Below are 22,146 nucleotides of genomic sequence, written 5' to 3'. Positions count from 1 at the left end.
TCTCCTCTACCAGACACCCAGCTGGGAGACTGCATGCTCCAAGCCTCTCTCCCTTCTGGCCCCCTCCCGCCCCAGCCACGTACTTTCTCCCTCCCCTCCTCCTCATGTCCCCTTCTCTACTAGTGCACTTGTGGACTGGAGCAGGAACCTTCTGCTGCTGAGGGAGTGCCCCTCTCCAGTCAGGAAGCTCTCGATGAACAGCCATAAGGCTCTTGGCAGGGCTCATTAAGAAGCTGCGCCACTGCCCTATCATACAGTTTACAGGGAACTTAGGTAATGGGGCATCATGCTTATTCCTCTGAGGACAGAATATGGGCAGTATGTTTTGTTATACGTTGTATGGATTCTTTTGGGACATCTTCAGTGAACTCTATGAATAGGATTTCCAAAATTGTTCAGTGTTGACCTAACTCTACTCCCACTGAGGTCAATAGTGCAGATTTAGGCCAAAGCAAAGCACCTTTCAAATCCCACCCTGTATGATGGGTTATTTTATTAGGCATTATGATGGGGCTCTGTTTATGTTAATGTATACTTTTTTAGCATTTTATGGTCTGAAAGTTGTGACTTGCTAACACTATCTTTTCTGGTTAAAAACAAATAATATATATAAGCAGGATTTAAACAAAGTTTCCCAGATACATTCGTAGCCTGCATAAGACCCTTTTTGCCCAGAATTTGCAGAAGTCGTTCCCACACTGATTTACCTACCAGCTGTGTAATTCAGCAAAAGCAGCTTTGATTTTCTTCACTGAATTATCTACTTCCTCTTTGATCATCATGCGGTATCTAGTTAAAGAAACTGTGCAACGTTGCAAATCTTTCACAGATTTTTCAATGTTTGGACCTAAAACAAAACAAAAAAGAGTACAAAAGTGAGCAACCTGAATGCTGTCCAATCTGGCGTGAAAAAATAAAGTATTTCAAAGGTTTGAGTAAAATTCAGGTCCTGCTTAAGGTGCTGAGAGTTTTTTCCATTTACCTAAATATGGTGCTTCCACTACTAAGAATATTAGACAAAATTCATCCTATTCCAGCCTCAGGATCAAAGTTATGACAAACGTTAGTTTTAGACCCTACACAGTCTTAAATTCCCAAATGACTCTTTGTGAATAAGCATGTCCAACAGAATATGGATAATCCTGCCCATGTTAGTTATGCGGATTCTGATTCTGCCCTCGCTCATATTGGAGTAACTTCAGTGAAATTGCCCTTGATTTATAGATCAGAAGCAGATCCACTAAATCTATGAAACCCCCCCCAGTCAGAAAGATGAAAAGAGTAAAAAAAACCCACACAAGGGTCTTCAGTAAAAAGCAATCATCTCAGATATCTTATTCCATGCGTTGCTTCTCCTCCTCATGTGAGCTCTTGACTCAGTCTTCTTGTGATGCACTGCAAATCTGATCAGCTCACCATACACAGACTGATGAATTGTAATCAGAAAAGACATCCACTTTACCTCTTTTCTTCATTGAATCGTCTGGTTTCTTTTCAAGATGGGCTGCAGGAATGGATGATTTATTAGTGGATGTTTTTAACTTTGGTCTGCCTTCATTACACTGAGGTTGAACTGATGACTTTTGGTTTAAATCTACAGATATTCTTTTGTGCTCCAGGTTTTTTTCTGTAAGAGAACAACAAATAGTAAATAAAGACGTTACTAGGATTCTTTAAACAATGAAAAGTCCTGTGTCACCTTTAAGACTAAAAGATTTTATTGGGCATGTGTGTTTGTGGGTAAAAACCCTGTTGCCAGATGCATCTGATGAAGTGGATTTAACCTACAAAAGCTTATGCCCACTAGAATCCATTAGTCTTTAAGGTGTCCCAGGACTTCTCATTGTTTTTTCAGATACAGACTAACACAGCTCCCCACTCTGAGACCTGTCACTGTGCAAGACACTGAATTTACCAGTATGAAGTGGAAATCCATCAACTTCATGAAGAAACCTACACAGATAAGATTAATTGTTATTGGATTAGAATGTTTCTACATTGATAAAATGAAGTTTGTTTCACCAGTGAATAGCGTACAGAAAATCTAAGACTGATAGAACATCATTACTACAGCTCTATGATTAAGCAGATTTGATGTTCCACCAGTCTAAAAATTATAGATTTTACTTTTCTGTGATAGAATGGTATAAATATCTTATTCCATAAACTAAGCACTCAATTAACTGTAATCTTTCATCAAATATCAAAGGCTTGAATAAATCTGAATAAGGCTGGAATAACACGGGAGAAACAGCCCCAAAAGTTTGAAGTATGAAGGTGTGGTATGGAGAGTGCAGTGTTTATTTGTTTACAGGCGATTAGAGGGTATAAAGGATAAAGAATTGAACATACAGAAAAATAACCAACCTAGGAAAAATTGTATGTGTCTGTAGCAGCAAGAAAAATCAGCATTCAGAGTCATAATTATGCAGAATATAAATGCAAATGTTCACTTTCTCAGTTCAGGAGTGGGAGCTAAAAATTTCAGGATTATCTTTAATCTTCTGCAAGTCACATAGCCTCTCTGAGTCTCAATTATTGAAATTCACATAGCTTGCACTTTTAAAAAACCCTGTTTCTTATACCAAATAATTCTATTCTTGATGATTAAATAATACTTAATACAGTAAAACTCCATTGGTTGGGCATCCAATGCTCCGGCACTCCTGATGGTCCGGCACCATCGGGGACCCGGAAGTGCTTTGGCAGCCAGACTATTGGAGCTACTCTGCGCCTGGCTTCCCTGATTCAGCCGCTGACCAGCAGCTGAATTGGGAAGCCGGGGGCAGAGCAGCTGGGGAGCTGCTGGGTTGGTCCCGTTGCGCTGCCCCCCGGGGCTGCAGGACCAACCCAGCAGCACCCCAGCTGCTCTTGGGGATGCCAGCAGGAAAGAAAAAACCAGGCAGCAACAGGAAATAAACAATAAAAAATAAAGCAAATTCAGTATAATATTGAGTTAATCAAAAACTACTAAAAATAAAAAGCAGCATTTTTCTTTCAACCATTAAAGTTTCAAGTCAATTTTCAGTTGTACACCTTTGAAAGAACAACCATAATACAGTATTTTGTTCAGAGTTATGAACCTCTGTTCCTGAGGTTTTACTTAAGATTCCTACTAGCCTAGTCCAGACCTAGCCTAGTAAACAGTCTCTAAACATGCTGCAACAAGATGTTGAAGTTCAATTGAGGAAATTCAGCAAAATTAAAGTAATTGGGGAAATTACATCAAATCACTACAGAACAGTGCCAGCTCAGGAACACGACCAACAAAGATTAGGGACCTGTGACTCTCACTAACATTGAAAAATCAATGACTTGAGTAAAAACTGCTAAATTGTTTTGTGACATTTGGAGTAAATTTTTTGTGACATTATGTATTTCATAAGGGCTTAGAACACTAATCATAGACTCCTCAGGCTGGAAGAGACAACAGGAGGTCAACGAGTCCAACCCCCTGCACAAAGCAGGACCAACCATAACTAAATCATCCCAGCCAGGGCTTTGTTAAGCCGAGACTTAAAAACCTCTAGGGATGGAGAATCTACCACCTCCCTAGGAAACCCATTCCGGTGCTTCACCATCCACCTAGTGAAATAGTTTTTCCTAATATCCAACCTAAACCTCTCCCATTGCAGCTTGAGACCATTGCTCCTCATTCTGTAATCTGTCACTACTGTGAACAGCCTCTCTCCATCCTCTTTGGAACCTCCTTTCAGGAAGTTGAAAGCAGCTATCAAATCCCCCCTCACTCTTCTGCAGACTAAATAAGCCCAAATCCCTTAGCCTTTCCTCATAAATCATGTTCTCCAGCCCCCAATCATTTTTGTTGCCCTCTACTGGACTTTCACCAGTGTGTTCACATCCTTTCTGTAATGGGGATTGGACACAGTACTCCAGATGTGGTCTTATCAATGCCAAATAAAGGCGAATAATCACCTCTCTAGGTCTGCTGGCAATGATCCTCTTAATGCAACCTAATATTCCATGAGCCTTCTTGGATACAAGGGCACATTGTTAACTCATATCCAGCTTCTCATCCACTGTAATCTCCAGGTTCTTTTCTGCCAAATTGCTGCTTAGCCAGTTGGCCCCCACCCTGTAACAATGCTTGTTATTCTTCCATCCCAAGTGCAGTTCTCTGCACATGTCCTGGTTAAACCTCATCAGATTTCTTTTAGCCTAATCCTCCAATTTGTCTAGGTCACTCTGAACTCTATCCCTTCCTTCCAGTGTATCTATATCTCCCCCCCTAGCTTAGTGTCATCTGCAAACTTGCTGAGGGTGCAATCCATCCCCTCATTCAGGTCATTAGTAAAGATGTTGAACAAAACCGGCCGTAAAACCGATCCTTGGGGCACTCCACTTAATACCAGTTGTCAACCAGGCATCAAACGACTGATCACTACCCATTGGGTCTGACAATCTAGCCAGCTTTCTATCCACCTAACAGTCCATTTATCCAATCCATACTTCCTTAATTTGATGGCAAGGATACTGTGGGAGACTGTATCAAAAGCTTTGCTAAAGTCAAGGTATATCACATCCACTGACTTCCCCATATCATGAGAACCAGGGCCTGGAAGCTTACGTTAGCTGTCTGAAGAAAGTCTCATCTACCTGATCTTGAGGTCTGTAGCAGACACCAACCACAACATCACCTCTGTTGCTCCTGCCTCTAAACTTAACCCAAAGAGGCTTTCTTCCTTTATATATACTAGAGCTCTGAGCAATCATACTGCTCTCTTACATACAATGCAACACCTTCTCCCCTGCCTGTTCTTCCTGAACAGTTTATACCCTTCCATGACAGTGCTCCAGTCATGTGAGCCATCCCACATGACTGTTATTCCAATCACCTCATAGCTCTTTGACTGTGCCAGGACTTCTAATTCTTCTTGCTTGTTTCCCAGGCTTTGTGCATTCATGTACAGACACCTTAGATAACTAGCTAACTGCCCTACCTTCTCTGTATGAATCAGGGGTCCTCCTCTGTTGCACCTTCCTCCCTGTGTTAGTTCCCAGTATCCCACTTCCTCACTTACCTCAGGGCTTAGGTCACCATCCCCTGATGAACGTAGTTTAAAGCCCTCCTCACTAGGTTTGCAAGCCTTCTCACAAAGATGCTTTTCCCTTTATTCATTAGGTGAATCCCATCTGTTCCTAGCAGTCCTTGTGCCCGGAACAGCATCCCATGGTCGAAGAAACCAAATCCCTCTCTCCAATATCACCTGTGCAACCACACATTCACTTCCACAATTTGACAATCCCTACACCTGGATCTTTTCCTTTAATAGGGAGGATGTATGAGAACACCACTTGTGCCTCAAACTCCTTGATCCTTTTTCTCAGAGCAATATAATCTGCAGTGTCCCGCTCAAGGTCATTCTTGGCAGTATCATTAGTTCCTACATGGAGAAGTTTGAAGGGGTAGGAGTCCGAAGGTTTGATCAGTCTCAGAAGGCTCTCAGTGTTCCAGGTAAGCAGCACACTTCTCGAGAATCCCAGTCTAGATGGCAGATGGATGACTCTGTCCCTCTTAAGAGGGAGTCTCCGACCACCAACATCCATCTCCTTCTCTTGGGAGTGGTGGTTGTGGAACCCCCATTCCTAGGACTATGCATCCCATTTCTTCTGGTCTCCTTCTGATCCCTTCCCTCAAACATCTCTGCCAAAGCATTCTCCACCATTGTACCTGTGCAGAGAGCCTGAAAGTGGTCACTTACCACTATCGGGATTGGGGATACCCGAGTATTCCTTCTTTTCCTGGAGGCCACATGCTGCCAATTTTCTTCCCTGTTCTGTACTGCCCTCAGTGGTTCTTTAGCATGCCGTGCCTGCAGTATTAAATGCAAGTCATCTTCTCTGATGGAATGTAGGGTTGATACTTGGGCCTCTAGTCCTTTAACCTTTGCTTCCAATATGGAGACCAGCTTGCACTCAGTACAGACAAAATTACTTCTATCTTCTGGGAGGAAGACAAACATGGCACAAGCTGTGCAGGTCACAACAGCTGATTTTTCACTATCCATTTTCCCTTCCTTCTGAGCAACTCCTCAGATGTTGTTTTTATTGCACTAATAGTCTAGTCTAAGAAGTGATCTTTGGTGTATTGATGGTTAAGTGTTTATCAGACCTGCAAGTAATGGAACCTGCTCACAGAAACTCACTGTGAGTCCCCAGCTGAGCCGCAGACCACAAAAATGGGTGTTTTATCTTTTTTATAACACCTTGACACTCAAAACCTTAAAAAATGCCTTGACAGAATCACATGCAAAGGAAAAGCCCTTAAGATCTAAACAGGTAGTTGGGGAAGTTGGCACAATTTGTCCTTCTGGTCTTCGAAACCCCTTTGTGTGTTGAGGATTTCATTGCTCAAGGAACTGAGTCAGAGAAGGGAGGCAGGGAAACTAAAGCTGCAGCCTCATCCACCACATGCTGAGGGGAGTGTAAAGCAGAGGCCAATGTTCTCACTAGATCATAAGCATCTGATGGTTGCATAAGGGAATCCCCTTCCATTTCCACAAGTCCTGCCTAGACCCATGTCTTTGACAGGACAATTCAGAGGAAACTCCATGAATAAGAACTGGCAGAGTATTCTAGTACCTATGTTAGTAAACCTATCTAGGCACATTGGCCTCTGGCCTAAAAGATGATCTACCAAGTCACACCAGGTTTGTCATTGCCTAATTTCATTCATTCAAATTATATTTATTGGGCTTGAACAGCTGAAAATACATTTAAAAGGCCTCTAGTCTGGAAGGGTATGTCTACACTACCACCCTAGTTCGAACTAGGGTGGTTAATGTAGGCAACCAAAGTTGCAAATGAAGCCCGGGATTTAAATATCCTGGGCTTCATTTGCATCTTACCGGGCGCCGCCGGGCTTCATTTGCAACTTTGGTTGCCTACATTAACCACCCTAGTTCGAACTAGGGTGGTAGTGTAGACATACCCAAACTGATCCTTGGCCCCGGGTTCAAGAGATCAAATAAATTTACTGCTAGAGCAGAGCTCAGAACTGATAGTGTTAATAAATGTCCAATGAAAAAGGATTACAAGAACACTGGGGGGGGGGGAGAGAGGAGGAGGAGGAGGAGGAGAAGAAGAAGACGACGACGACGACAGCAACAACAACAGACAAAACAGAGATGATTATAATACAAAGAGAACATTTGGAAGCAAAATGCTCAGAAATGCTTGACTAAATTCCAAACTCTTTTCCAGGTCTTCAATACATGCCATTCATCTTGATCAAAAGCCACAAGCAGCTGACCTCTAAGGGATCTTACTCAGTATTTTGCTGTGTACAATTACATAGAATCATAGAACCATAGGACTGGAAGGGACCTCAAGAGGTCATCGAGTCCAGCCCCCTGCCCTCAAGGCAGGACCAAGCTCCGTCTACACCATCCCTGACAGATGTCTATCTAACCTGTTCTTAAATATCTCCAGAGAGATATATATTTCCTCATATTAAAGTTGAAAGGGAACTCAAGGAGAAATTCTTTCCACCACCATTTCAGAACATTGCAAAGAAGATATTTTCCTAGATTTGAATGTTGCTGTGACAGAGTCAAATTAAGCAAGTATTTGCTTCTGCTGTAGAAAATTTGCAATTATACTTTTTTTATTAAATAATTAATATTATTTGGATATGGTTATTACTGCCATTTGTATTAACATGCAAAATTACAGTAGAATTTTGAAATCAATATAATTAATTGCAGTTACCAGATAGAAAGACCAAGAAATCACAAGTTTTTATTTTATACATATAAAATTTTGTTTGCATCATTGGAAAGAGATGGAAAAAAACACCTACCTCCCAGTCACACACATGGGCTACGTCTAGACTGGCCCCTTCTCCGGAAGAGGCATGCAAAGCAGGCAAGTCAGAATAGGGAAATCCGCGGGGGATTTAAATATCCCCTGCGGGATTTAAATAAACATGGCCGCCGCTTTTTTTCCAGCTTGGGGAAAAGCCGGAAAAGAGCGTCTAGACTGGCGCGATCCTCCGGAATAAAGCCCTTGCAAGTAGGAATAAGAGATCCTCCGGAAAAGGGCTTTATTCCGGAGGATCGCGCCAGTCTAAACGCTCTTTTCCGGCTTTTCCCCAAGCCGGAAAAAAAGCGGCGGCCATGTTTATTTAAATCCCGCGGGGGAAATTTAAATCCCCCGCGGATTTCCCTATTCTGACTTGCCTGCTTTGCATGCCTCTTCCGGAGAAGGGGCCAGTCTAGACGTAGCCACGATGTCCCAAATAATCTAGACACTCTTCTCCAAGCACACAGCTACCTTGCACACGCATAAACCATTTTTTAAATTTAATGGAAACATAAGTCCCACTTGTCTATTTGTATTTAGGTACCTTACCAGCTTTGAAATTTCCAGCCTTAATCACACCTCCAAGTCACTTATTGAAGCTGCTTGACATATTTGTAGCCATTACAAGACTTTACAGAGAAAATAATACTACATGAATATTTATAGACAGCAGAATAAATGATAACTATACTCTGACATGGAAATTTGGAACTTCTTAATCACAATGTGATTTGAGAGCCATTGCTGAAACATAAGAACGTGCATCTCTTTTTCAAGGCATAGTTCCTTTTCGATAAGTAGTTATACTCAGCTATTCTGTTTGATGGCAATTCGTATCTAGTTGGCCAGAGGTTGGCATCACCACCCTAGCACAGAATCAATTTCAGGTCAGCTCCTGGGTGCGCATGTGGCCTTTGGTGGCCAGGCTTTCAGCCATCCGTCTGTAGATGGCCGCACTCCTCCATCTAGTGCAGAGATCATGGACATTGGAGGCATCCCCCCCAAACCTCAATCAGGTCCATGATCTCTGCACTGGACCAGGAAGGCACCCACCTTCTCCGACCCGTGACAGGCTCCTGGGAGCTTGGGGACTGGGCCCGGGGAGCAGTGGAGGGCTGGCTGGCACTGGCTGCCTGGCTCATGGTTTGGCCACTGGGTCAGGAGCAGCGACTGCTGGCTCTGGGCTGGCAGGCTTGCAGCTGGCACAGGCACTGTGGCCAGAGTCTACCCTTTTAAGGGCTTCGGTTCTGGGGGAGAGGAGAGGAGTTTTCCTGGTTTGGCCCAGATTGGCCACCAGGGCACACTGGGAAGGGCTGGAGGCCCCCTATTTCAAAATAAGCGTCTACACAGCGTTTATTTCGAATTAGCTATTTCGAATTTGGCGTTATTCCTCGTAGAATGTGGTTCACCAAATTCGACATAAGCGCTCCGCTATTTTGAATTTATTTCGAAATAGCTGTTTGGCTGTGTAGACACTAGGAAAGTTATTTCTAAATAAAGGCTGTTATTTCAAAATCACTTTGCTGTGTAGACGTACCCTAAGTAGCAAGTTTGCAATCATGAACAAAGTGATTTCAAGGAAAGCGCCTTTAATGCACTGCCACTTTCATGTATTTATCAAGAATAACAACAGAGGGATTGATCTAGGCCCTTCAGAAGTTTTGAAGTGCTAGGAGTTCAAAAACGTATAAACAAGAACAATTTAAAATAAACCTGAACTTTATGTAAGAATACTTGAAGGCAAAGTCAAAGCAGGCTTTCACTGAATATTCTCCTCAAAAGGATGAGGTTTGTTTTCACTGACTTTACAAAAACAAACCTCATTTCAAAAGAGTCCCAGGGAGGGACACTGCAGCTTTCATCACAGTCTCCAGGAGTTCCAGACTCAACATGAAAATCCTGGTTGAATAGCATGTCATCAGAGGAGCTGCCAGATTGAATCTCCCAGCAGTCGGGACAGGACAGGGCTGGCTTTAGGAAGTGTGGGGCCCGATTCCCGGGGGTGGGGCCTCAAATGCGCTGTGTGCCTAGGGCTCAGGGCCCCGCGCATGCGCTGCGTGCCCAGGAATGGGGCCCTATTAGGTGCAGGGGCCCCCTCTTAGGTGCAGGGCCTGATTCGGGGGAATTGGCCTAAAGCCAGCCCTGGGCCAGGGGATGGTCTCAAAGAAGTCACTGGGAGTTTTTTAGCTGTTCATCTAGATAGACTACAGTATGTAAATAAAAGCAGACGGGGCTGTGACTAAACAATAAGGGAATTGTAACATTTCGTGAATCTTTAAAACCAGAGTCACTTTGGGCAGTTTTATGGGGCCTTGTCACTGCTTCTCTCATACACTCATCTTCCTGGACATTTAGGTCTTGATCTTGCAAAAAGAATTGTTTCCAGATGGGACCCTCCTGCTTGGTTCTCCTGGCAAGATTAGGTCCTATTTTGTCCAAACACAGCTGTCTGCTTGATTTTTTTTAAATTAAAGTTTACAGCACTTCAGTAAAGGTGCCAAATTCTTTTTGCACATTGACTTGGCTCTGGCATGGCTGTAAAGGTGCCTTTTACTAACCTGTAATTTCTGGATGTGTTTGTACCACCTCCTCGAATCCACAGCTTTTGTCCTCCTGAGAAATGACTTCTGGTTTTTCATTGGCAGAGTCAATGGAAGAGTTATCCTTGTCACATCCATTCAAATGGCAGCCATATATCTCTTGGGGTTCTAGTGAAACCTTTTCAGTTCTATCATTCTTTTCTCTAGGATCTTTATTGCCTTGATGCTGTTTAGATTTGCTTCTTTTCCTTTTATTGTTCTAAATTGAGAAATATTGCCAGGACAGAAACATTACTGGGCATAAATCAGATTGACTCAAAATATGAGCAATAAATTGTTCATTCTTTTCAGTTCTGAAAAATGTTTCACAAACTGCAATGATTATAATTATATTTACAGGCCATTAAGTATATGTGAAACGTGATAGTTACAATGTATGGCATATTTACAGACCATATTGTGATACTAGCCAATTAGCCCGTCACAAGACGGGATTTTCAAGTCTCTCCACCACATCGGTCTTCTCTCCTGAGCCTCTGGTCTCTTGCTCCGTCTCTCACTCTCTCTCTCTCTCTCTCCCCCTCCTCCTGCCTCTCCCTCTCTCTCTTAGCTCTCCTCTGCCTTCTGCCTCTCTCTACGTCTCTCTCTTTCTCTTCACCCCCTCCTGCCTCTCACTCTGTCTCCACTTTCCTCTGTCTCCATCAGGGATGCATACTTGTCCAGGCCCCGCCCCCTGGGCATGTATGTCATTGCCCCACCCCTCTTCGCCTTCTGCCGTGGCACTCGGCTGACTTCTGCCCCATCAACCGGGCTGCAGTGCAGGAGCAAGCGGTGCAAACGGCTTCTCTCTCTATCATCTCCTCCTACTGCCTCGCCCTCTCTCTCTCTCAGCTCTCGTCCGCCTCCTGCCTCTCTGTCTCTCTCTCTTTCTCTTCTCCCCCTCCTGCCTCTCACTCTGTGTTTCTCTCCTCCTCCTCCTGCTGCGTCTCTCTCACTCTCTCTTGCTGTCCTCCGCCTCCTCCGTTCTCCTCTCTGTCTCCTCTGTGTCCACTTTCCTCCTTTCAAATCCAGTGCCCTTTCCTGACGTCAGAGATGCATGCTTGTCCAGGCCCCGCCCCCTGGCTGTTCCCTCCCGCCATGGTGCTTGACTGACTTTTAAGAGCTTGGTTCCCATGTGTGTACCCGGTTGACCTGGTAGCCCTACCTGAACAGCAATATAGAGAGATAACACCAAAAGAGATGAATTATCAAGTAAGCTGCACATTTACTTTGAAGCTTTCTGAATGCAAATGTGGATCAAAATAATTTATCATGTTAGCAAATTAGCACAAGATTCAGCAACAATTTGCTGCTATACTCTATTACAGAATGTTGATTAATGGTATTAATATTTTAACTCATAAGAGTGAGGCCTTACCTTCTTTTTCCCTGTCATATTCCATTCTTTTAGTACCTGAACTGCACTACCTACAGTGGGAAAAGAAAAATGCTTCAGCAAGTGTTCAACTGTGCTAAAGAACAACTGTTCTCAGAAATGATTCCTAATCTCCTAAGTAGGAGACATATATTAAGTTTCCTTTTTTTTTTTTGCAAGTGTTTCAAATGTGGGAGAAACAATTTATCTGCTTTATTTACATTTTTATATTCCTCAATGTTATATTTATTTGATTTACAGTTCATGTATAGTTTTTATTATTTGCATCTACCGGTCTCCCTATCTTATAATTAGTGGGTTTTCCATCATTCTATTTTGGATATTGGAAAACTTTTCTTAATAATTCTCTAAATAAGACACACTTATGGTAGGAAAACAAGACACAAAGTTGTATAGAATAAGTATATCTATACAACATATCTATAATCTTCTATGGGTACTTTGAAAATCTCTTATGCTTCACATTAGACTATGAAGATGTAAGCTGCTTAACATATATGCTCTTTGTGGCCTTGAATCAGAAAAGCTCTTAAACAGGTGTCTAATTTTAAGTACCTACTTAAGTCCCATTGAAACCATATGCTTAAGTGCTTTGCTCATGTGTTTTAAATTTAGTATTAATTTAGGATAAAGGTAAAGCCTGGTATATTATGAGCAGTACTTACCTCTCTGAGACAGCCTAGTTAGTCTTTGGCGGAGGATTATTTAAAAAGAAAAATATTTACAACTTAACATTTTACTCCCATATCTCTTGTAAAATAGCTGTCATATTCAGAAGACGTGATGGTGAAATAAGAAGGCTTTATTGGCACTTTTTAAGGATGATCTAATTCACTCATCAAAAACATGATCATCCAATTAAACTTTTATAACACACCACATAATTATGTATTTTCTAGGCATACTCTGGACACCCTTTAAATAGGCCTTTCAGACGACTGCTATAGATCTGTTGGAAAAATGTTGATGCATGTGTTTACAGTTTTTGTATTCATCATTTGCTTTCTATATTTTTTATAATTATTTCAGACATTTATTCTAAAACAGAAATATATAGCTATATCCCTACATCTATAAATATGTACTTTTAAAACAACATGTATATAACGTGAGTTACACAGTGGAATACTCAAATGTCTCTCGTTTATATTGAAATCAGGCTATACAGCCCACCCAGTAGGAGCTGTTTGTTTTTTAATATGCCTAAGCCTTTTGAAACCAGTAAACATGCAGTAACTTTTAAAGCAATCCTAACACCCCGCAGTTTGACAGGATTTCCAACTGGTGTGCCAAACATAATAAAATATTGGTTTTTTTTACAAACCAAAGGACTTCAATGAGAACTCAAAATTACCAATGTTACATTTTTACAAGGAGAATTATTTAATACAAATGACTTTTCATTTGTCATTAGAGATAGGAGTAAAATTTGAAACTGGCTTCAGATATAGAATGCACCAAGGTTTCATTGAAGACTTGATTCAACACATTATAAAGGTAAAGGCTATTTGTAAAATTCAAATCTATGTTTCAACTTCAATACATAAACACACACCAAGTTTAGGGGTTCTGGGTATTTGCTTTAGAACCATCCTTGCTTTTTATCATTAATAATAATCTTCTGATATATTCACTTTTATGTTTTCATTCACTTTATATTTAGAGACATTGTAGCTTTTAAAATCACACATTTGATCTTCTCTATTGGTCATTGTTTAGAAGCCATCTCTGAAAGGCTGAACGGGATATGAAAAACAGAATTTTATCTACAGATTGCAGTAACACCAAAGGATCCTGTGTATTTGCACAGAGCCCAACTGTACAAATACACAGTAACAGACAGTTACAGCTGCAACCTATTTATCCATCTCACTTATTTATATGTTCCCTCCAATATCATAGTATCAGAGCACCTCACAATTTTTAATGTATTTATCCTCACAACAGCACTGGGAGGTATGGAAGTGATACTACCCCCATTTCAGAGGTGGGGAACTGAGGCCCAGAGATACTAATTGCCTTGAACATCATCATACAGGAAGTCTGTGGTGGAGTGTGGAACTGATAGTGGCACTCCAGAGTCACAAATTGGTGCCCTAACTACTGCACCATCCTCTCTCTCTAAGATGAGACAAATGAATGTAGCAAACAAGAAAGGTGAGGAGAGAAAGGGAAATGTATGTAATATACATGGTCAGTGTGAGCATAAATTAATCCTTCAAAAACAAGTTAAAATATAAATAAGGAATAGGGTTGCCAGGTGTCTGGTACTGACCAGGACAGTCTGGTATTTTTGCCTCCTGTCCGGTAAAATAATTCAGAAAATACCGGGCACCTAAAATGTTCGGTATTTTCTGATTTTCTGAGCATGTGTAGTGAAACTGAGCATGCTCAGTATGAGCTGCTGTTGCCCTCACTCTGCCGCTACACCGGCAGCCTGTTGAGAGAGGCAGAGACCAGCTCCTGTTCTTAAACGGGCCATGCTGGGGTTTTTTTAATTTCTTTCTTTCTTTTCTTTTTTTTTTTTTTGCTTAACTCTCTGGGTCCTTTTTTTTTTTTTTTTCCCCCCCAACAACTTTGGTTCCCCCCCCCCTTTTTTTCTTTTCAACAGAATTTTTTGGGTGGGGGGAGGAGGTGTTCGGTATTTTTGGTTAAGCCATCTGGCAACCCTAATAAGGAAACAATTACCAACAATCCCCACTGGCCTTCATCCTAGCTGCTATTGGGTGTCAATTTCCTGTAAGCATCAAAGTGGAAGTGGATTTTGAAGAGGGATTTAAAAGAGGGAGGGAAGTGAATTTACAAAACAGTTTGAGGAGGAAGCCCCACACATAGGCTGGGTCTACATTGGCATCCCTTTCCGGAAAAGGGATGCTAATGAGACACTTCGGAATTGCAAATCTGCGGGGGATTTAAATATCCCCCGCGGCATTTGCATTTACATGGCTGCCGCTTTTTTCCGGCTTGGGGATAAGCCGGAGAAAAGCGCCAGTCTAGACGCGATTCTCCGGAAAATAAGCCCTTTTCCGGAGGATTTCTTATTCCTACTTTCAAGGACTATATTTAAATCCCCCGCGGATTTGCAATTCCAAAGTGTCTCATTAGCATCCCTTTTCCGGAAAGGGATGCCAATGTAGACGTAGCCATAAAGAATGATCTGGCAGAAAGTGCAAAGACAGGGGAAAATAAATAATTAGGCCACTCAGGCTGACATCACTGCTGGAGTGGAAAGGAAAATGACTAAGAATTAACAAAAAATGTACAGACAAACAGTCGTGGTTCTTGACATTTCAACAAAATTATGGTCCACATTTTCGGTGGCTAAAACATATTTAGTGTTAATTCCTCATGATCTAGTGAGACACGTACAATATACTCACCATCCATAAAAGCTTGAACTGCTTTGTCTACATTGTTATCAAACTGCTGTAACACCAGAACTATTTCATTATTGCTTTTGTTAGGAACAATAGATCGAACTGCATTGATCTGGGAATAAAAAGATGAAAATATTCAGTTTTAGCATTCTATTAGATGGAGTAAAGTCATTGAGAAAAAATGCACATATATCTGAATTGCTGGCAGTTTTAAGATAGGGCTATTTGTACAAAGTAATACTATATATCTTCTGATCCACTGCATGTAATTAACACAAGCAATTTCTTCTAGTCATTAGAACAGGTAGTCAAGACTCTCAGGGTACGTCTACACTGCATCCCTAGTTCGGACTCCCCAAAAAAGGAGGTGTTATGTTAGTTCGGACTTAGGGCTTTAGTCCGAACTAACGTGTCCCGGCGTGTACTTCCTCGTTCGAATCAGCTGTGATTCGAAGTAGCGCGCCGGCAAGATCATGTTAATGAAGTGCAGGATATTTAAATCCCCGCTTCATTAACTACTTCGGTCGTCTCCATTTGCATCCCTAGTCCGAACTAGGGATGCAGTGTAGATGTACCCTCAGGGACTAATCCTGTTGTCAGTTACTTCTGATGTAAACCTGGAGAAACTCCATTGACAAAATAAGGCCCATGGTTTCTATTCCTAGGCATTCCACTCAGAAGCCTTGTCTACGTTATAAATGTTTTGCTGGTATAGCTATTCCAGTACTGTTGCGCCTGCAGAGTTCCCTATAGACTTGGTGCATGCCAGCAGCAGAAAACTTTCTGCCAATGTTGAAGTACCACCTTTCTAAATCATGTTAGCTATCCTGACAGAAGGGGTTTTCCTAACATAGCTTTGCTGCATGGGGCTGTTGTTTTTTCACAGTTGTAGCATAGCTATGTCAACAAAACTTTGTAATAAAGAACTGGACTGACACTGTGTAACTTTGACCATTTCATATTTTCTCTGCCTGTAGTTTACCATTTATAAAATGGGTTTCAAATATAGACCTGCCTTGCATAGGGAAGTGGCAAAGCTCTGTTAAATCATATTTATAATGTGCACTGGGATCCTTGAATGGTTGTGAAGTAAACTAATTAATAAAAAAGGCATATTTTAAAACAAGAGAATGGGTTCACTTATAATAAATGCAGTCTTGAGAGCAAAGATTTGAACACTTTTAGTATTATATATCTTACTATTGGTATTTGAAACACTGTCATGGGGGGGGGGGGTCAAATACATCCCTGCTGCATTCTACTGAAGGCAATAGACTTACACTAGGGACGCTCGATCTATGTAAACTGGTGTTGCTCCATTGATTTCAGGGTCAATTTACACTAAGGATCTCTTCTATTGGGTTTTGAATACAATAGTTCCATTGGAAACCATCTTGTTTTAATTTCTTATTCCCAAACAACATAGCTGAAAGTACATAAAAATTATGTCAAATATATTGCATATGTCTCTTGTTTATGATACTCAAGCTTTATTGGGTATTTAAGTATAAAAACTCAGTTAGAAAAACAAATGAACACAGACTACTGGCAGCACTTTCAGAAAGAGAGGGATCAGTTAAAACAAAAACCCCACAAAAACAAAAACAAACAAAAAAAACCCCAAAACAAAACAAAAAACCCCTCATTTTCCCAATCAGTTTTCTGAGCAATTTTATTGAGAAATCCTGCATGCATTGATTATTGCATTACTGCACTGTAAGCATTAGCTGGTACTCATTACTAGCCTGCTCTCTCAGAAAATGAATCTTAGATTTGTTTACACTTTATTTTTGAACTAGTAACTGAAAGCGCATGCTATTGCCTGGGTTTAATTGGTAAAGTCATGTGTGTGGAAAAAGCCCAAAACTGAGAGCTGACTGTGTTGTCATGAACAATGATGCTGTTTGTACATGTTCCCCATGGTATGTGTATAGTGCTGCCCTCTGGCTGGAGGCACCACGATTTCTATTACCACATGTAGCTTCCCACCTTCTCTGATCAACTGTCATATTTCAACTGCCACAGAACCTTCAGACTTCATCATTTCATTGAGTTCTTCCAGGGCTCAGTAATGATTCAAGTTAGTGATATTCTGCCCACTCTCAACCATGCTAGTAGCTGTTTCCGTCATTGCATGCTGACAACAGATATTCTAGGATTATGAATGACACACCAAGAGAGTGACAATCCCAACTGTTGGGCCTCAGTACTCTGTCATATTCCTCCACCTACACAAGAACATTTTATTTCTTCACACCCACCAGGTGTTATAGGAGACAACTGATTCTCTAAATTCCTGTTTATTCCAGGGTAATCTTGTAGGATCCTCTTTCTGGATCCTTCCATCCTTGACTCACAGAAATCACATTTTAAGGGCAAGGAATGCCCCCATAATTTGATCTCAGTCCACAGATCTTCACATCATGTACAACTTGTAGGCCCACTTGCCTAATTTTCTTCCCTTGTCTTAGCTTTTGCTGTCAATTGGTTGTTGAATATAATGGCACATCTAGTTCATGTCACTCTTCAGGCCATGACAGTGTCAAATCTGCACATGAAGGACAGTTCTGCAGTTTCTATCTGTAGCTGGTTTTTGAAATTCCTTTGTAGAAGAATCATAGAACACTAGAACTGGAAAGGACCTTGAGAGATCAAGTCCAGTCCCCTGCCCTCATGACAGGACTAAACATCATCTAGATCATCCCTGACAGATGTCTATCAAACCTGCTCTTAAATATCTCTAGTGATGGAGATTATGCAACCTCCCTGGGCAATTTATTCCAGTGTTTAACCACCCTGACAGGTAGGAACTTTTTTCCTAACGTCCAACTTAAACCTCCCTTGCTGCAGTTTAAGCCCATTGCTGCTTGTTCTATCCTCAGAGGCCAAGGAGAACAAGTTTTCTCCCTCCTCCTTATGACACCCTTTTAGATACCTGAACATTGCTATCATGTTCCCCCTCAATCTTCTCTTTTCCAAACTAAACAAACCCAATTCTTTCAGCCTTCCTTCATAGGTCATGTTCTCTAGACCTTTAATCATTCTTGTTGCTCTTCTCTGGTCCCTCTCCAATTTCTCCACTACTTTCTTGAAATGCGGAGCCCAGAACTGGACACACAACTCCAACTGAGGCCTAACCAGCGCAGAGTAAAGCGGAAGAATGACTTCTCGTATCTTGCTCACAACACTCCTGTTAATGTATCCCAGAATCATGTTTGCTTTTTTTGCAACAGCATCACACTGTTGACTCATATTTAGCTTGTGGTTCACTAGAACCCCTAAATACCTTTCTGCCATACTCCTTTCTAGACAGTCGCTTCCCATTCTGTATGTGTGAAACTGATTGTTCCTTCCTAAGTGGAGCACTTTGCATTTGTCTTTATTAAACTTCATCCTGTTTACCTAAGACCATTTGTCCAATTTGTCCAGATCATTTTGAATTATAACCCTATCCTCCAAAGCAGTTGCAACCCCTCCCAACTTGGTATCATCTGCAAACTTAATAAGCGTTCTTTCAATGCCAATATCTAAATCATTGTTGAAGATATTGAACAGAGCCAGTCCCAAAACAGACCCCTGTGGAACCCCACTTGTTATACCTTTCCAGGAGGATTGTGAACCATTAATAACTACTCTCTGAGTACGGTTATCCAGACAGTTATGCACCCACCTTATAGAAGCCCCATCTACGTTGTATTTGCCTAGTTTATTGATAAGAATATCATGCGAGATTGTATCGAATGCCTTACTAAAGTCTAGGTATACCATGTCCATCACTTCTCCCTTATCCACAAGACTCATTATCCTATCAAAGAAAGCTATCAGATTGGTTTGACATGATTTGTTCTTTACAAATCCATGCTGGCTGTTCCCTACCACCTTCTAAGTGTTTGCAGATGATTTCCTTAATTACTTGCTCCATTATCTTTCCTGGCACAGAGGTTAAACTGACTGGTGTGTAGTTTCCTGGGTTGTTCTTATCTCCCTTTTTATAGATGGGCACTATATTTGCCCTTTTCCAGTCTTCTGTAATCTCTACTGTCTCCCATAATTTTCCAAAGATGATAGCTAGAGACTCAGATACCTCCTCTATCAGCTCCTTGAGTATTCTAGCATGCATTTCATCAGGTCCTGGTGACTTGCAGGCATCTAACTTTTCTAAGTGATTTTTTACTTGTTCTTTTTTTATTTTATCTTCTAAACGTACTCCGTTACCACTAGCATTCACTATGTTAGGTCCCTGTCCCTGTCTTCCTCCTTCCCTAAAGCTTCTGGTTCTCAAGTCCTAATAACTTCCTTCCAGGATCTAAGGGTATGTCTACACTACAGAGGTTTTTTTCGGAAAAACAGCTGTTTTTCTGAAAAAACTTGAGTTACGTCCACACTGCAATCATGTTCTTTCAAAAGAAAATTGAAAGAACAAAGGGGTTTTTCCGACATTGGTAATCCTCGTTCTACGGGGAAGAAGCCTTTTTTTCTGAAAGGGCTCTTTTGGAAAAAGGCGTGTGTGGATGGGGAAGAGGAAGTTCTTTGGAAAGAAGAGGAAAGAGGAAAGAGGAAAAAGCATAGGTGCCTCAGTGTCCACGCCATCCATAGTAATCACAGCGTAAATGCGAGTTAGTATCCACAATGAATGGATGCTATCTTTTGAAAAAGCAGATCACTTTTTTGATGCGCTTTGGCAGTCTGGATGCTCTCTTCTGGAAGAAGTTTTTCCAGAAAATCTTTTCCGGAAAAGTTTCTTCTTAAAGAAGCCTGTAGTCTAGACATAGCCTCAGGGCTTCCCAGCTTCGTGGGGCTTAGGCTGCTCTTCTCCCTTAAATCTAGTTCTACATTTTCTTTTCTCTCACTCTTTTCCTGTGAAGTGGTTCTATTCTCCACCTATCTGGTGTTGTTGTATAGAGTGATCCATATATCAACTTGACAAAAAATAGTCTACCTGTTTATTAGTCTATTCTTCTGTACTAATGAGTACAATATAAGAAGTCATGTTGGATGTGCCATTTTTCCGCATCTTAGGGTATGTCTACACTACTACCCTAGTTCGAACTAGGGTGGTAATGTAGTCAACCGGAGTTGCAAATGAAGCCTGGGATTTGAATTTCCCGGGCTTCATTTGCATCTTGCCGGGCGCCGCCATTTTTAAATGTCCGCTAGTTTGGACTCCGTGCTGCGCAGCTACACGCGGCACGAACTAGGTACTTCGGACTAGGCTTCCTATTCCGAACTACCGTTACTCCTCATGCTTTTTCCTGCTGTCAACTAATGCAGTTAGTAAGCGCTGAAATCTATGCGGACACTTCAGGGTACAGTGATCAATAATGGGCTTTTCCAGTTATACTTGCTAAATCTGAGTTCATCTTTTTCTTCTTTTAAAAACCTAGGAAATTAGATACAAAACAACTATGCTGCAAGAACATTATTCAGGTTGCAAAACAATGCACCTGTAAAGTTAGGAAATGCCAAATTTACAGTTGCCTCATGACATCTTAATTTGGCCTCCATTTGCATATGTATTATGCTAGTCTTTAAATTCCGTGATCACTTGCTTTTGTCCCATAGAACCCCTATACTCTACAACACACAGCAGGGAAGCACCAGAGTTGCACAGACAGCCATAAATCTCGCATTTCCTAACTTTTAAATGCTTGGCATCACAACACCACATCTACATTGTTTTTAATGGATTTTGTGCATAATAATGATGTTTGGTTACACTTGTCACACTGAGTTGCTCAAAGTGATTTAAGAATCACACTCATCTGGGTATGGTTTGAATCAGCTGCTGCAACATTAATACCATTATGAAGACAGTGATGTGTGAAAAAAATTGGGGGGAAGGGAGAAAAGAAATGCTCTTTGCAGGCCAATACCTTTGAATCACTGAAATACCATAATTTAGTTGCTGTTTTTAGAATCTGCTTTCTGTCAGCAAGCAGATGAGACTCATGCGTGACCACGTTCTCCTTGGATTATAGTAAACTGGATGAAATCAAGGGTTTCAAATCAAAACATAACCCTTTCTTGCCTGGAGCTGGGATCTCCCTAGATGACATACACATCTAGCAAGGGACATTAATGGTTGAAATAATTTAATATTTTATATGATTTCACATCAATAAATAGTAAATTTTTCTACAGTTGTCACTGAAACACAGGATAAAAACTAGCACAAGTTGGAAATCGTTTTTTTCATAAGCACTGAAATAGCATTAATACCCGAGAGTCTGCAAAAGCAAACATGTATAGTTATTCTCTATTAATACAGTAATTCCTCATTTAACACATGCCCGCTTAACATGTTTTCGCGATAGCACGCTTTTTTTTTTTTAGGGAACGTTTTTTAAATTACATGACCGTCCCATTTCCCCAGCCGGCCCATTGCCAGCGGCTGCATGGGGCTTCCCCCGCCTCCCTGCAAAGCGGCAGAGGGTTCACCGCTCAATGCGCCGTTCCCCGCTGACTCTCCCTTGCTGGATGCCCTGGCCCCTCTCCTATGCCCCCGCTTTCAGGCCAGCGGCTGTGCGGGGCTTTCCCCACTTACCTGCAAAGCGGCGGAGGGTTCGCTGCTTGCCACGCCGTACCCCCCCGAGTCCCTCTCACAGTGCGGGTCCCGGCAGACCCATCACAGGGGCATACTCCCAACCCAATCCCCTCCCCTCTTCTCCCCTTCCCTTCTCCAGAGCCAAACACCTCCCCTCCCTGCTGTAACCCAGTCCCCTTTCTCACACAACCTTATGTCCTGGTCCCAACAGATACCACTGCTTGAAACGCAACCCCCACCCTTTCCATTATTTTCAATGGGAAAATTGACCCCACATAACACGTTTTCACTTAATACGATCATTTTCTGAAACATATCTATAGTGTTAAATGAGGAATTACTGTACTGGTATTTCCTTGTTTTATGTGAGAGAACTCAGAATATTTTCCTATTGAACAAAACCTGACCATAAGATACAAAAAAATT

At 41.6% G+C, this 22,146-nt stretch overlaps 1 protein-coding gene across 6 annotated transcripts in view; it reads right to left on the bottom strand.

Annotated features, from left to right (window-relative positions):
- SPATS2L (spermatogenesis associated serine rich 2 like) overlaps window positions 1-22,146 on the bottom strand; it is an 87,811-nt gene that overhangs the window by 30,042 nt on the left and 35,623 nt on the right. For 3 of the 6 annotated variants that reach the window (XM_075934277.2, XM_075934278.2, XM_089779885.1), the window contains 5 exons: window positions 15,180-15,288; window positions 11,782-11,831; window positions 10,383-10,623; window positions 1,463-1,627; window positions 712-847 (listed from right to left, as the gene is read on the bottom strand). In XM_075934277.2, coding sequence (XP_075790392.2) covers window positions 712-847; window positions 1,463-1,627; window positions 10,383-10,623; window positions 11,782-11,831; window positions 15,180-15,288 — 701 coding nt within the window. Of the gene's footprint in view, window positions 1-711; window positions 848-1,462; window positions 1,628-10,382; window positions 10,624-11,781; window positions 11,832-15,168; window positions 15,289-16,456; window positions 16,603-22,146 lie in introns of all 6 variants that reach the window. The other 3 variants (XM_075934280.2, XM_006117929.5, XM_075934279.2) reach the window with 3 other exon arrangements.

This window comes from Pelodiscus sinensis, chromosome 7, assembly GCF_052426305.1.
Source record: "Pelodiscus sinensis isolate ZL-2025 chromosome 7, ASM5242630v1, whole genome shotgun sequence".
In the NCBI taxonomy this organism is placed as follows: Eukaryota; Metazoa; Chordata; order Testudines; family Trionychidae; genus Pelodiscus; species Pelodiscus sinensis.
This window is presented reverse-complemented; position numbering and strand designations above follow the sequence as displayed.